Source organism: Sturnira hondurensis, unplaced genomic scaffold, assembly GCF_014824575.4.
Source record: "Sturnira hondurensis isolate 20B ecotype Veracruz unplaced genomic scaffold, ASM1482457v3 Scaffold0004136, whole genome shotgun sequence".
Lineage (NCBI taxonomy): Eukaryota > Metazoa > Chordata > Mammalia > Chiroptera > Phyllostomidae > Sturnira > Sturnira hondurensis.
Genome location: NW_028076767.1, coordinates 48,863,885 through 48,879,740, shown reverse-complemented (window position 1 = coordinate 48,879,740; position 15,856 = coordinate 48,863,885). Strand labels below are relative to the sequence as shown.

General features: G+C 38.1%; 1 protein-coding gene across 1 annotated transcript in view; it reads left to right on the top strand.

Moving 5' to 3' along the window:
* Nucleotides 1-15,856, top strand: part of SCN2A (sodium voltage-gated channel alpha subunit 2) — a 144,558-nt gene that overhangs the window by 72,930 nt on the left and 55,772 nt on the right. The window contains exons 12-13 of the mRNA XM_037044560.1: nt 8,581-8,928; nt 13,044-13,176. Coding sequence (XP_036900455.1) covers nt 8,581-8,928; nt 13,044-13,176 — 481 coding nt within the window. The remainder of the gene's footprint in view (nt 1-8,580; nt 8,929-13,043; nt 13,177-15,856) is intronic.

Here is a 15,856-nt window from a genome sequence, read left to right as displayed (position 1 = left end):
GAGTTCCTAACCTGGGCAAAATGATCAAAGGTCCATTGCTTTTGTTAGATTCTTCGAAAGTCCAAGACCCCAAAGTATTAACAGCTATTGTTTGACATAATGGAAAGGCAATTGTGTTGGTAATCATTTCTAATCTCACTTTGAAAAAAAATTAATGTGGCTTTTACTGCGAGATCATAATTTTCTCAAAAGAGTAGGTGAATTGTTTGAAATATTTCTTGGGCTTATTAGTATAAAACAAGGGAGAGAAGAAAGTCAAGTGTTTAACCTCTAATTGAGTCTCAAGAAAATACGGATGTCTTATTTTGAAAGCTTTTAAAATATAGTTAACCTTCTTAAGTTATTATTTTCTTCCCTATTTTACAATAAACCATAACGTTTTATGTATTAGAGATTCATTTAGCATGACAGATTTTTATTTTTTTATTTAATTAATTTAATTGTTGTTCACATACTGTGTTCTGTTTTTTACTCCCATTCCAGCACCCTCCCCCCCAGTTCTCCCCACTTTCCTCCAAATTCCACCCCCCTTAGATTTTGTCCATGTGTCCTTATACTAGTTCCTGTAAATCCTCCACCTTTCTCCCTGAAATTCCCTCCCCTCTCCCCTCTGGTCCCTGTCAGCCTGTTCTGTATTTCAGTGTCTTTGGTCATATTTTGCTTGCTTGTTTTTTTGTTGTTTAGCTTCCTGTTAAAGGTGAGATCATATGCTATTTGTCTTTCACCACCTGGCTTATTTCACTCAGCATAATGCTTTCCAGTTCCATCCATGATGTTGCAAAAGATAGGAGCTCCTTCTTTCTTTCTGCAGCATAAAATTCCATTGTGTATATGTACCATAGTTTTTTGATCCATTCATTTACTGACGGGCACTTAGGTTGCTTCCAACTCTTGGCTATTGTAAATTGTGCTGCTATGAACATTTGGGTGCATAGGTTATTTTGGACTGGTGTCTCAGGGTTGTTAGGATATAATCCTAGCAGTGGAATTGCTGGGTCAAAAGGCATTATTCATTTTTAGTTTTCTTAGAGAATTCCATCCTGTTTTCCATAATGGTTGTACCAGTCTGCAATCCCACCAACAGTGGACCAGAGTCCCCTTTTCCCCACAACCTCTCCAACACTTATTGTTTGTTGCTTTATTTATGATGGCTATTCTGACTAGGGTAAAGTGGTATGTCATTGTGGTTTTAATTTGCATCTCTCTGATAGCTATTGATATTGAGCATCTTTTCATGTGTCTCTGGGTCTTCTGTATGTCCTCCTTGGAGATGTATCTGTTCAAGTCTTTTGCCCAGTTTTTAATTGCGTTGATTGTCTTTTTAGAGTGGAGTCATGTAAATTCTTTGTATATTTTGGAGATTAAACCCTTGTCTGAGGTATCATTGGCCAATATGTTTTTCCATATAGTTGGTCCTTTTTTATTTTAATACTGTTTCCTTTAGCCATGTAGAAGCTCTTTATTTTGATGAGATCCCTTTTGTTTATTCTTTCCTTTATGTTCCTTGCTGCAGGGGATATATGAGTAAAAATGTTGCTGCGTGAAATATCTGAGATTTTCCTGCAAATATTCTCCTGTAGGACTTTAATAGTATCGTGGCTTATATTTAAGTCTTTTATCCACCTTGAATTTATTTTGGTATGGTGTAAGTTGGTGCTCGAGTTTCATTTTTTTTTTTTTTTTTTTATATAGCTGTCCAGTTCTCCCAACACCATTTTTTGAAGAGGCTATTTTTAGTCCATTTTATGTTACTGCCTCCTTTGTTGAATATTAATTGCACATAGAGATTTAGGTTTATTTCTGGGCTCTCTGTTCTGTTCCACTGGTCCATGTGTCTTTTTTTATGCCAGTACCAGGCTATTTTGATTACAGTGGCCTTATAATACATTTGGTATCAAGTATTGTGATCCCTCCTACTTTGTTCTTCTTTCTCAAAATTGCAGCTACTATTTGGGGTCATTTATGGTTCCATATAAATTTTTGAAGTGTTTGTTCTATGTCTGTGAAATATGTCATTGGTACTTTAATAGTTATTGCATTGAATCTATAAATTGCTTTGGGTAGTATGGACATTTTGATGATGTTAATTCTTCCAATCCATGAACACGGTATATGTTTCCATTTGTTTGTGCCTTCCTTGATTTCTTCAGTGTTGTATAGTTTTCTTCATACAGGTGTTTTACCTCCTTGGTTAGATTTATTCCTAGGTATTTTATATTTCTTTTTGCTATATCGAATGGGATTTTTTTCTTGATTTCTGCTTCTCCTGTTTCATTGTTGGTATACAAAAATGCTTTTGATTTCTGGATATTGACTTTGTATCCTGCTGTTTTGCCAAATTCATTTCTTAGGTCGAGCAGTTTTGGGTAGAATCTATAAGATATTCCACGTACACTATCATGTCATCTGCAAACAATGACAGTTTTGTTTCCTCCTTTCCTATTTGGATGCCTTTTATTTTCTTTTCTTGTCTGATTGCTGTGGCTAAAACTTCCAATACTATGTTGAATAGAAGTGGTGAAAATGGACAGCCTTGTCTTGTTCCTGATCTTAGTGGAAAAGCATTTAGTTTTTGTCCCTTGGGTATGATGTTGGCTGTAGGTCTCTCATATATGGCCTTTATTATATTGAGGAATGCTCCCTCTATTCCTACTTTGCTGAGTGTTTTTATCATAAATGGGTGTTGTACCTTATCAAAAGTTTTTTCCAAATCTATTGATATGATCACGTGATTTTTGTCTTTGCTTTTGTTTATGTGATGTATTACATTTGCTGATTTGCAAATATTGAACCATCTTTGCATCTCTGGGATAAATCCCACTTGTTCATGGTGTATGATCTTTTTAATGTATTGTTGGATGAGATTTGCCAATATTGTGTTGAGGATTTTAGCCTCCATGTTCATCAGTGATATTAGCCTGAAGTTTTCTTTGTTTGTTGTGTCTTTTAAAAATTTTATTTAATTATTTTTCAAGTACAGTTTTCTGTCTATTTCTCCCATCCCATCCCACCCTCAGTGCTCCCCCTGTCCCTCCCATTTCCACCCTTCTCAATTGTTGTCCATGTACCTTTATATATGTTCCTCTAAATCCCTCCCCTGTTTCCCCTGAAATTCCCTCCCCTCTTCCCTCTGGTCACTGTCAGCCTGTTCTCTATTTCAGTGTCTTTGGTTATATATTGCTTGCTTATTTGTTTTCTTGTTTAGCTTCCTGTTAAAGGTGAGATCATATGGTATTTGTCCTTCAACACCTGTCTTTATCTGGTTTTGGAATTAGGATGATGCTGGCTTCATAAAAAGAGTTTGGGAGTCTTCCATCATTTTGGATTTTTGGGAATAGTCTGTGAAGAATAGGGGTTAGCTCTTCTATAAATGCTTTGTAGAACTCTCCTGTGAAACCACCTGGTCTAGGGCTTTTGTGCTTCGGGAGATTTTTGATTACTGCTTCAATTTCATTTGCTGCTATTGGTCTATTTGGGCTTTTTGCTTCTTCTTCATTGAGTTCTGGAAGATTATATTTTTCTAGAAATGTGTCCATTTTACCTAGGTTTTCAAATTTCTTGGCATACAGTTCTTCAGAGTAATTTCTTACAACCCCTTCTATTTCTGTGGTATCAGTTGTAATCTCTCCTCTTTCATTCCTGATTGTGTTTATTTGGGTCCTCTCTTTCTTTCTTGATGAGCCTACTTAAAGGCTTGTTGATTTTGTTTATCTTCTTTAAAAACCAGCTCCTGGATTCATTGATCCTTAGAATTGTGCTTTTAGTCTCTATGTCATTTAATACTGCTCTGATCTTGGTTATTTCCTTCCTTCTACTTCCTCTGGGCTGTCTTTGTTGTTGTTCCTTGAGTTCTTATAGGCATAGGGTTAAGTTGTTTGTTTGAAATGTTTCTATCTTTTTTAGGCAGGCCTATGAACTTCCCTCTCGGGCCTGACTTCACTGGGTCCCATAAGTTTTGGGTTGTCATGAGTTCATTTTCATTTGTTTCCAGAAACTTTCTGATTTCTTCCCTAATTTCATTCTTGACCCATTCATTGTTTAATAGCATGCTATTCAATCTCCATGATTTTACGTGTTTTGGGCTTTTTCCTTTGGCGTTGGTTTCCAATTTCAGTCCCTTGTGGTCAGAGAAAATGCTTGGTATGATTTCAATTTTCTTGAATTTTTTGAGGCTTGTTTTGTGTCCTATCATGTAGTCTATCTTTGAAAATGTTCCATGTGCATTTGAAAAGAATGTGTATTTCACTTCTTTGGGATGAAGGGCTCTATACATATCAGTTAGGTCCATTTCATTTAGGGTGTTGTTCAATGCCACAATATCTTTGTTGATATTTTGTTTGGAAGATCTGTTCATTTTTGACAGTGGGTTGTTAAAATCCCCTACTATAATTGTGTTGCTGTCAATATCTTTCTTGAAGTCCTCTAAGATTTTCTTTATATATTTTGGTGCTCCTATGTTGGGTGCATATATATTTACAATGTTAATGTCTTCTTGGTGGATTCTTGCCTTGAGTATTAGGAAGTGACCTTCTGGGTCTCTCTTTATGGTCCTTTTTTTGAAGTCTATTCTGTCTGATATGAATATTGCTACCCGGCTTTTTTTTTTCCTCTTTGTTTGTTTGGAAAATTTGTTTCCAGCCCTTCACCAGAAAGGGCTGTGTATTATTATTTAAAAATAGTAATACACAAGTATGCAGGAACTTGTGGCCTCTCTGCTATAGCAAAGTGAAATGTGTCTCTCTGTCTCTACTGTTGGGATGCCCCCTCTTTGGGTCCAACTCTGGTCTTTTCACAGTTCCAAGTTGTTTGTGTCACTTGTGGGTAAAAGGAAAAAAAAAGGCAGGAGAAGGGAGGAAGAAGTGATAAGTTTGGAAAGAAAGGAAGAAAGGATAAAACAAGAAAGAAGAAAAGAGAGGGGAAAGGCATTGAAACATAAAACAATAATAAAATTAAAAAGATAAAAATTACTTTTAAAAAATGAAAAAAAAAAACATCTCTTGGTTTCAAACTGGCCCAGCTGGTTTTTCTCGTCTGGATGGCTGCAGCAGGCTGAGGGGCGACTGGTGTGGTCTTTCTGCGAGCACTCCCCAAGAGCTAACCTGGCGCCTCTCCCCAGTGTCCCACGAAGGGGATCTAGGTCCTCTTCAGAGCACTCTTTCCTGGGGGTCATGGCTGTGGGCTGGGGTGTGGGTGCACATGCACACACCGGCCAGGCTGCCTGAGTCTTGTGGTTTGGGGGCAAACCCTTCCCATTTCTGTGGCCTTCCCAACTGTAGGCCTTCTGCCCAATCTCGGGATAGCTGCCAGGCTGGGTGGGGAGCAGGCCAAAGTGGCTGTCACAGAAGAATCCTTCAGCTTACTTTCCAAAAAATGTTTCCTTAAGAAAGCCTGCCACCCAGCACAGCCTAATCCCCCAGCCAGAGTGACTGTGGGAGTCAGAGCCCAACATTGCACTGCACCTCTAAATTCTCCCAAGCTGGGGACCACAGACTCCAAGGTTGATCATGGCCCTTTGTCTTTATAACCCTCCCAGCAACCTCAAGCAACCAGGTCTCTCCTGGTGGTGTTGCCCAACCTTGGTTGGCCGGGGAGGGAGGGAGCTGATGACTTGACTCTATCCCAAGGACCCAGTGGCAGGCCTGAGGCTCCCAAAGAGTCCGAGGTAGACCCTCCCAGTGCCGGTCGGGAGCCCAGAATGCCGCAGCACCTCTCCACTCTGGTCCCTGAGACCCTACTGTCCTGCAGCCATCTCCTTACCATCTGTTTTTTTTAGTGTACACTACAATTTATGGTCTCTTATTTCCATCTATGCTGGGGAACTGTTGGCTGTTTGTGCTGTTCCTCTGTAGATCCGCCAGGATTTTCTCCCATGTGTACAGGGGAGATGGAATCCGCTCCTTCCTACTAAGTCTCCATCTCCTTATGGCAGATTTTTCTTACTGACCACTTTACTTATGGCACAGCATTTGATTGTAATGGATTTACATAATTAATGTAAGCAATAGAAACAGATAGGTCACAGTTATTTTTCCTGTAGCTATCATGCGTGAATTATGCTCTTCTATGGGATAATTCACCTTTGAACCTCAAGAAATCTTACGTGGAATTTTTAAACTTAATTTCCTCTAACACTTCTATTGCCTCCAATTGAGTTGGGTACTAATTATTTAAAATATAAACTCTTACTAAAAGTGATACATGTAAGTAATTTCTACTTTATTTCTTATTGCTGAGCATTTCTTGTCTGCCTTTCTTTCTGACCAATGATAACCAGTAGGTTACAAGTCCCGTAGCTGTTATGTCCTTACGGCTGATTCAAAGTCCCCTGTGAAAAGAGAAACATGAAGGAAATTGAGTAGTCTAAGACAGACTTGAAAAAGGATTAGCTATAGGGAGAACAATAAATGTTACTAATGAAGTTGATAATAAGATTAAAAAAACATGGAAATAAGAAAAGAAGAAATGACTTCTATTGGGGGACCATATTAGTCTTCTTAGATGTGCTTCTTTCTATAAATAGTGATAGGATCACATAGCATAAGACAGCTTATGTTTAAAGTTTATAGTTTAAACAGTTTAAAGTTTAAAGTTTATAGACAATTACAGATTTTAGACAGTTTAAAGTTTATAGACAATTACAGATTTTATAGGCATTATTGATAAGAATTGCTCTTTAGCTTAAAATGAAATTAAAACATACTTACTGGTCAGGAAATGTAAAAATATATAGGTATAAATAATGATTCAGGTAGCTTTAAATCCTTTCAAGAGAAAAATCAAACCCATAGTATTTAAATGACAATANATAGGATCACATAGCATAAGACAGCGTTTAAAGTTTATAGACAATTACAGATTTTATAGGCATTATTGATAAGAATTGCTCTTTAGCTTAAAATGAAATTAAAACATACTTACTGGTCAGGAAATGTAAAAAAATATAGGTATAAATAATGATTCAGGTAGCTTTAAATCCTTTCAAGAGAAAAATCAAACCCATAGTATTTAAATGACAATATTAGTATTATTTCTATTAGTAGTCATAAGAATCCAACTAATTACCATGGGAATCCAACTCCAGCCTTGTTTAATTAAAAAAAAAACACAAAAGAACTTTTTTAGATCATAAAATAGTATCTGTGAGTAGCTGTAGGCATGGCTGGACCCAACTGCTCAAAACATATTATTATGCCCAAATATTTCTCCATACCTGAGCCCAGGTTCCTCCAGTGTGGTAGCAAGATGACCACTGCAGCTCCATGCTTATGTTCAATATTTTTACCAACTCTAATTTAAAATGCCCTCTTTCCAACAATTATGAAAGAAAGAAGTGGCTGTCAGTGGACCATTCTGTACCCATTCTCCAGAGTCAGGTACAGAATACACCCATTGGCTATGCCTGGGTCAGCGTCTTGTCTAAGCATCATTTTCTCAAGGATAATCAAGGTACTGTCAACAAAAGAAAGAGAAATAGATATTAGATAAACAAAAACAAGTGTTCACTACAGGGAAGTTATCAAAGTAGACTAGTAATAAACAAGAAGTAATTCACTGTGTTCAGTGCTGCTGTGCTTAAGAATCCAGTAAACTGCACAATGGTTGTGACAATGTAGCCATTTAGAAAATTGTTAAGTGGCTGTGACCAGATACTTAGTGAAAACCAGGTGTTTGGTCCTGGCTGCTGTAGCTCAGTGGATTGAGCACAGCCCTGTGGACCAAACAACCGAGGTTCAATTCCCAGTCAGGGCACATGCCTAGGTTGCAGGCCAGTTCCCCGCAGGGAATGCACGAGAGGCAACCACACATTGATATTTCTCTCCCTCTCTCCTTCCCTTCCCCTCTAAAGATAAATAAATAAAGTCTTTTAAAAAAAGAAAATGCCTTTAAAAAAACAGGTTTTTGTAAGTATGGTGTTCTTCAGATTTCTTAAGATAGAGTGAAAATCAGGGAATGAATCATACAGTTATTTCAGCTTGATTTCGTTTAATTTATTCATGAAGACATAAAATATTCAACGAGCAAGGAAGAAGCTTCTCCTTGTACTATAATTAAACAGACCTACTAGCAAAATGAATTTTATTTTTCTCTGTGGTAAGATCTGCAACAGGGTGTGGTCAGTAGTGAGCTCTTACTGTCTTCAAAAAATCTAAATGTAGGTGTGTATATTTTTAACTTAAAAAATCTAAATGTAGGTGTGTATTTAATTGCTTTCCATTGGATTGTTAGATCAGATCAGCTTCTAGAGAGGTGTCTAGCAAAAATTTCAGTTTGCAGTGCCAGTAATGGGACTCAACAATATTAAGGTATGCTTTGTGACTATCTTAATAGGTAAAGTAGAAGAAAATGACAGGAAATGAAAAAGTAGGGGAGAAAAAAAAGAAAACAAATTGAAAGAGGTGAACCTGGCAGGGAGGTCTCTACCACCAGCCACTGCCAAAGGAGCCCCTGGTTCCCCCTGTCCAATGACTGATGGGTACATAGTATGCAATTCTGAAGCAACAAATCTAGTCTCCCATTTTTCAGGATGCCAGCTCCTAATTCTGTTCATCTGTTTTTTGTTTCCTTTCTCCTTGGTCATAGTCTTTACTGAGCATCCGTGGCTCCCTTTTCTCTCCAAGACGCAATAGCAGAGCGAGCCTTTTTAGCTTCAGAGGCCGAGCAAAGGATATTGGCTCGGAGAATGACTTTGCTGATGATGAGCACAGCACGTTTGAAGACAATGACAGCCGAAGAGATTCTCTCTTTGTACCACGCAGACATGGAGAGCGGCGCCACAGCAACGTCAGCCAGGCCAGCCGTGCCTCCAGGGTGCTCCCCATTCTGCCCATGAATGGGAAGATGCACAGCGCAGTGGATTGCAACGGAGTGGTCTCCCTGGTGGGGGGCCCATCAGCCCTCACGTCTCCTGCGGGACAGCTCCTGCCAGAGGTGAGAACCACAATTGTTGGGAAGGGCGCTGAGGAGGGATGGAGCAGGCTGGAAGGTTTTCCTTTCCACATCTAAGAATTTTTGCTGGTCTACTGTTTAAAGGCCAGGGTTGGTTCAACCAAGCTATGAACTTTTGTCAAATTCTTCTATTCAGACTTTCTACAAACTATTTCAAAATAATAGGTTCAGGGTGTAAAGTACTCCTTCATCATTATTACTACAGTGTGAAGCTTGTCCCAAAGCACAGAAATAATTTATCAAAAATAGTGTTCCATAAAATAAAATTAAATGTAAGAAATTGTATCAATACTTACTTGAAGGACTGTGTTATCACCAGATACTTCCACCAGAAGTGGCTACTGTTATTAAATACACCTAAGCCCTGCAGAGCTCCGTCTTTCTCTTTGTAGGTCAGAGCGTTATCAGATTTTTAGTACCCACTCAGATGACCCCAGTGACTGTACAGTTGTGTGTAAAGAAGTCACTCAAAAGTACCTGGTAGCATCACGTGTTACAATTTTTAGAGCAGATTTCAGTTTTTCTATTACTGTTATGAATTCTTTTTGGTAAGCAAAGGGGCGCTAAATCAAGCCTAGGGTAAAGGGTTTCAACTGAATACTGAACACGTGGGGATATAATATTGACATTTCCTTTGTAAAACATAAGTGGCTGTTCAACTTTGGTATTAAGTAAGATTTCATTTGCCAGTATAAAAATATTGTAGTGATGTCAGTTGGTTGTATTTTGCAGTTTGATGAAGCATATTAAAGTCTTCTTTGTATTATTATTTTTTAGCCCTTTCCATTTATTATCATTAGACAAACTCTCTAAGCCCCATTAAAATCCTATGGAGTGATCCTGGCTGGTGTAGCTCAGTAGACTGAGCGCGGGCCTGCGAACCACATGATCGCGGTTCAATTCCCAGTCAGGGCACATACCTGAGTTGCAGGCCAGTTCCCGGCAGGGGACACACCAGAGGCAACCATACATTGATATTTCTCTTCTCCCCTTCCCCTCTAAAGATAAATAAATAAAAATCTTAAAAAAATCCTATGGAGTGAGTTTTCACTTGCCTAATAGAGGAGTTTCTTGCCCTGCCTTGTAGAAATAGCCATTGATCTTCTTCACTTTTTTTTCTCATGGCCTCTTTCCACTGCTTTCTCCCAGAGAACTGTCCAAGTATCCTGCAGTCAAATCAAATCATGAAAAATGAACTTTGAAGTGAAGGAACCAGGAAAAATGCAGAGGGAATGTGAACTTCTTTTTAAAAATTATCGTAGCTAACTATATACCAGGCATTGTCCAGAACACTTTACATGTGTTAATTTGTTTAATCCTCACCACAAGTCTTTGTCATAGTTATTGATATTATCTGCATTTACAGAGGATGAGACTGAGGCCTATGGGTGTTGGAGCTAAGATTTGACCCCATGTATGGCTGGCTGCTGAACCTAAATTGTATCCATATTGCAGTATTGCCTCCCATTGAATATTTTTAACTTCCTTAAATAGAAAAGGAGATAGCTAAGGAAACAAACAGTTTCATTTTGACCCAGTGTTTCTCAAAATATACTTCACCCTCAGACTACTTACATCAAAATTCCTGAGATGCTTCTTAAACTGGAGACCTCCCTCCCTCCACCCTTGGCAACCACCATGCTCCTCTCTGTTTCCATGAGCCTGGTGGTCAAAGGGTGCATCATTTCGGTTATGCAAGATAAATAACTCCTGGAGATGTACCGCAGAGCATGGTACCTACAGTTAACAATACTATACTGTACATTTAAAATTTGCAAAAATGATAGATCTATGTTAAGTGTTTTTACCACAGAAAATAGCACCAATAAAGGAAGTGGGAGGGAACTTTGGAAGCTGATGGAAATGTTTATGACCTTGATGTTGGTGACAGTACAGGTTGTGTACCTACGCCCAAACTCATCAAGGTTTATATGTGAAATGCATATAACTTTTTACATGTCAATCAGTCCTCAATAAAGTGGTTTAAAGAAAGGGAAAAATGGAGATCCCTGGATCAATCCAAACTTACTCAGACTAAAAACAACTGAGAGGAAAAAAGTTAGGGGCATCTTCTTCCTTGAGAAGCATCCCACATGGTTCTTCCACATAATAAAGTATGAGCATCACTGATCTTGTTAATTGAGCAAATAAAAATATACACCTTCATTGCATAAGTACACAGAAAATGTCAGTCTGTCAGAAAGTATTTAGCATCTATCAGTAATTTACCATAAAGCTCCTGTCTTATCAGAAAGAATGGACTAAATCACTGAAGGCAAGTCGGGGCCAGTTTGAAGCAAAGCCTGTGGTGTTCACTTTATTTCCAGCTCTTCCACGTGCCTTCCTTAATCTTGCAGTCAGGTTCTGTGAAGAAGGGCACGGTGGTACCCTTCGTGAGCTGAAGGTGCAGGCAGAAGAAGTCAGCTTTGAGGGACTGTTGAGGGGAAATGAGAATAGAACATGAACAGCTGCAGGCAAATGATACCCTCCAAAGCACACAATATCTTGTACTTTAAACATATATTCAATTTAAGCAATTTAATTTTAAACATTTCCTCAGTCATACCATTTCAGGTTTGGGAATCTATCATTAAAGAGGAGACATATCCAGGATTTTTCCACATACAGTGCTGTAGAGAGTAGAAGGGACTAGACGACCCACCTGTAAGCAGCCCTACTTTTTCCTTTAAAAAACTTTGCCTTTCTCTGACTCAGTAAAACATGTTAGATTTTGAGTGACAGCATTTTGATTGAAAGAGCTTCAGTTTCAGTGTTATTTCTTCTTTTTCATTAATTTCACTTCTCTTTTACCATAAAATCAATTGTATGTGTCATATATGGATGTTTATCATCATTAATAACAATCCTATCAATTGAGTGGAAAGTTTGTTTAATATGCGTGCAGTAGAGGCATGCAGGTTGGTAACAGTAATGTTCCTCATATCACAATAAGGTCAAAGTAGATGAGCAGGGCTTGTGTTGTTATTTTAAAAACAGGGAAATTTTTCAGAGACTAAAAATAACTTATTCATTATTGGCACTCAGACCTGAATTTGAAATGCTCATTTTGCCCTTTTTCTGTGATAATTAACTACATTGTTTGGTCTCTTGAAGTAGGAATAAATTTCTGCCCATTTTGAAATTCTGATGAGCTCATTTTGTAAAAGTATCAAATCATCATATTATTGTTAAATAATCAAAGACACCCTGGCTGGCGTAGCTCAGTGGATTGAGCGCGGGCCTGCGAACCACATGATCGCGGTTCGATTCCCAGTCAGGGCACATGCCTGGGTTGCAGGCCAGTTCCCAGCAGGGGACTCATGAGAGGCAACCATACATTGATATTTCTCTTCCTCTCTCCTTCCCTTCCTCTCTAAAGATAAATAAATAAAATATTTTTTAAAAAAATCAAAGACCACCTTCCCCCACTGAATGGTGTTATCACCTTACACTTTCAATGCCAAGCATGAATGGTTTTGTGGATGGAGTTGGGTTTTTTTAATAAATGTAAAAATGTTGTAGATTAGTTCTAATATTTAGTTTTATTATTAAGGATGTTGGGAAGTGTTACCTGTATATAATGAACATAAGCATTTTATAGTGAATTCACATCTCAAGGAAGCTATTACTAATACTAATTTTTAACTTACCAATTAGTTAAACATTCTTTTTGTACATGAAACCCCATGAATGTCTATGTCTGTATGTCTATAAAGAGCTAATAACTCAATCTGAAAGTAAACCAGGGAACAATATGTTTCACTCCGGCATTCTGGGAGGAATTCATTGATTTGCTAAGAGGTTATCTATCCAATAACAATAGCAGGCAGGGTCCCTCCTGCCCAAAGCTCTAAGATGCAATAATTGGAAAAGTCCACCTTGGTTGCAAACCCAGGCATTCCTTAAAACTAAGACTCTGATGAGTTTCCAAACACTTCCCAAGAATGATGATTCCTACAATATTTTAGTGAGCTATTGACATCTCATTAGAGAGAACACATGGTGAACATTTAGTTAAGTAGCACATGTTACAGGAATGCTTTCAGTTTCACTGCCCTTAAGAATAATGGTTATTTCACCTGAAATTGTATTTTTAGGGAACAACTACCGAAACAGAAATAAGAAAGAGACGGTCTAGTTCTTATCATGTTTCCATGGATTTGCTGGAAGATCCCACAGCAAGGCAAAGAGCAATGAGTATAGCGAGTATTTTGACCAACACCATGGAAGGTACGTCAGATGTCTCAGAGCATGTCTACTTGGAAGTGCTTTGGTAATAATGAAACAAATCCATATATTCTGAGATAATTTTTTATTTAATACCACATCATCTTTATGTCTTTTACTAAATAAGAGTAAAATCCATGTACAACACTTGTATTCTACCATCTGTTATAGATTTTTACATTTCGCATCCAGGAAGCTACTACAAATTCAAGGTATGCTTAGATTACTACTTTCATAGATGAAATGCTGAACTGTTGAAATTTGTTGTGTGTGTGACATTGAACGGAGTATAATGAATATGCTTATTTTTATAGTGATGCCAACCCATAACCCATTTGAACTGAATTGACTCTTTGAGACACAAGTTATAAAATTGTGTGATTTACCCAGAAATGTAAATGAAAAAATGTAAATTAGGTTTTGATATAAACCTCTTTGAAGCAAAGTTTTCAAGTTTTCATAGAATTACTTTTGCCTCTGTCTAATCAGAGTTTTATATCAGCATTCTCTTTTGCAGAATTGTTGCAGACAATTTCTTGGCAGTTAACATAGAGTTCTGGATTTTATAAGGCCAAAACAAGGAGCTTGGGCACTTCTTCTGTAATCAGTTCTTGACTTTGACATGTGTTATATGTGTTAGTTTGTGACTCAAAACTTCAGTTTCTTCATCAATAAAATGTGGATAATGATGATGTTTAGCATAAGGTTGTTTTAAGATTGAGGCATCATATATGAAGCACCTGAGTATCTGGCATGTAGACAGCAATCAATAAATGTCATTATTATTCATTGTCTTATTTTTGTTGCTTTTGTTAATTTACATGTGTGTACCTTTTTATATTCTAAGTGAACTGGAACATCAACTTCAAGTACTTGGAAAATACTTTCGTATAAAATATATTCCACCCTCCTTCCTTACCCTCCTTCCCCCTTTTCTCCTTTTCTCTTTTACAAGCTCTCCCTTTCCAGCCCCTCCCAGGGGTTTGTGTGTGTGTGTAGATGTGGCAAAGGAAAAAGGCAGACGGAGAATGAGAGAGAAAGAGAGCGGGAGACCGGGAGAGCACAAGTGCACATGACTTTTTAATTTTTTATTGATTTTTAGAGAGAGAGAGAAAGGGAGACGTAGGGAGAAAAATGTCATTTTGTTGTTCCACTTTTTTATGCATTCACTGGTCACTTCCTGTATGTGCCCTGACCAGGGATCAAACACCCAACCTTGGAGTATTGGGGCAATGCTCTAACCAACTGAGCTACCTGGACAGAATCTGTGCATATGACTTTCTTATCTTTAGTTATAGTTTCTCTTAACATTAGATTGATTTTTAGAATAATTATTTTCTAGTCTGAATGGAAAAATCCCATCATACTAACAGCAGTACCCAAAACCTGAAAGTCACAACCAGAAAAAAAAATTCAGCATATATCACAAACATGTCAGTATCACAACACCAAATTTTCGTAATGCAGTATCAGAAATCTTTTCACTGATTTCTATGGGATATTAAACTCAGTACGTTCTTCCCCAACCTCGCCTGCATTAGCTTGCACTCCCTCTTCCCCCCCAGCTGCCAGTAGCTTGCTCCTCCCTGTCCCTCCAGGTAAATCTTTTGAAGATTCTCTGGTCTGCTCCTTGCCATAGCAAAACCACTGAGAGGAAGCTGCCAGTGGTTCTGCTACCGATGTCAGCAGCATGTCTGCTCCCTAAAGCAAGAAGTAGAGAAGGAGACAGGGTAAGTCTAAATCAACAGTTCTACTTTGAACACTTCTGATAGCATTACGTTTGAGCTAACGTAAGAAACACTTAGAAAACATCAACCCTCCACCAGATCGAACTTGTCCACTCATTAAGACATGGGGTTACAAATGAGTGCACCCACATCACCCTCCACGGGGGTGTGTCCCACAGAGTTGCTTAGGAAGAAAGGGTGTTTTCAAAACAAGTGTCACCGAGGAAGCAGGAGACTTGAGTGTTTGATTTTATTGTCTGCAGAACTTTTGACTTTGTATTTTTGTGAGAGACAACTGCTAAGTCTTTATTCATTTTTCATTGGTTGTATAGAATGAAAAGTTTATTTTTCTTCATTTAATTATATCTCAACACTTTGAACGTTGACATTGATCAAAGTTTGTTGTTAGCAATTCTTACCATACACATGTATAATAGAGCTGTCTTTTATATTGATACATAGTTTTTATTTTTCCATTTTTTTGTTCCCTGATAATGGTTGGAAATGCTTCTTGAGTTGACGTAATCTGTTTATTTGTGGATTCTTTCTTCTAAGTCTACTTATGATTTAGTTCGCCCTTTCTTTTTATGAACCAGGCTTGCTGATTCGGCTGGCAACTTTTGTTTTCCTTCCCTTGAACTACAGCCGAGCCTCCATTGTCCAGGGTAATGAATATGCTCCTACTTAGTGAAACAGTAGGAAGTGAGCAAAAATAAATGATTTGCCTTTCAAGTTTTTCAAAACGCTAAATCCATATAGAAATATTTTCCGGCCACACCCTTGGCAAGGATAGTGGGAAGGTGAGTTAGAAGCGCCTGAGGAACTCGGGCCAGCTGAAGTGTACACTGGGCCCTGAGTGACTCTCATTGCAGATAACTCTCACAGGAATAATGGAGTGACGGCTGTAGTTCTCTCCTGAGTGCTTGTTTTCAAAAAAAAATAATAAAATTCTCCTT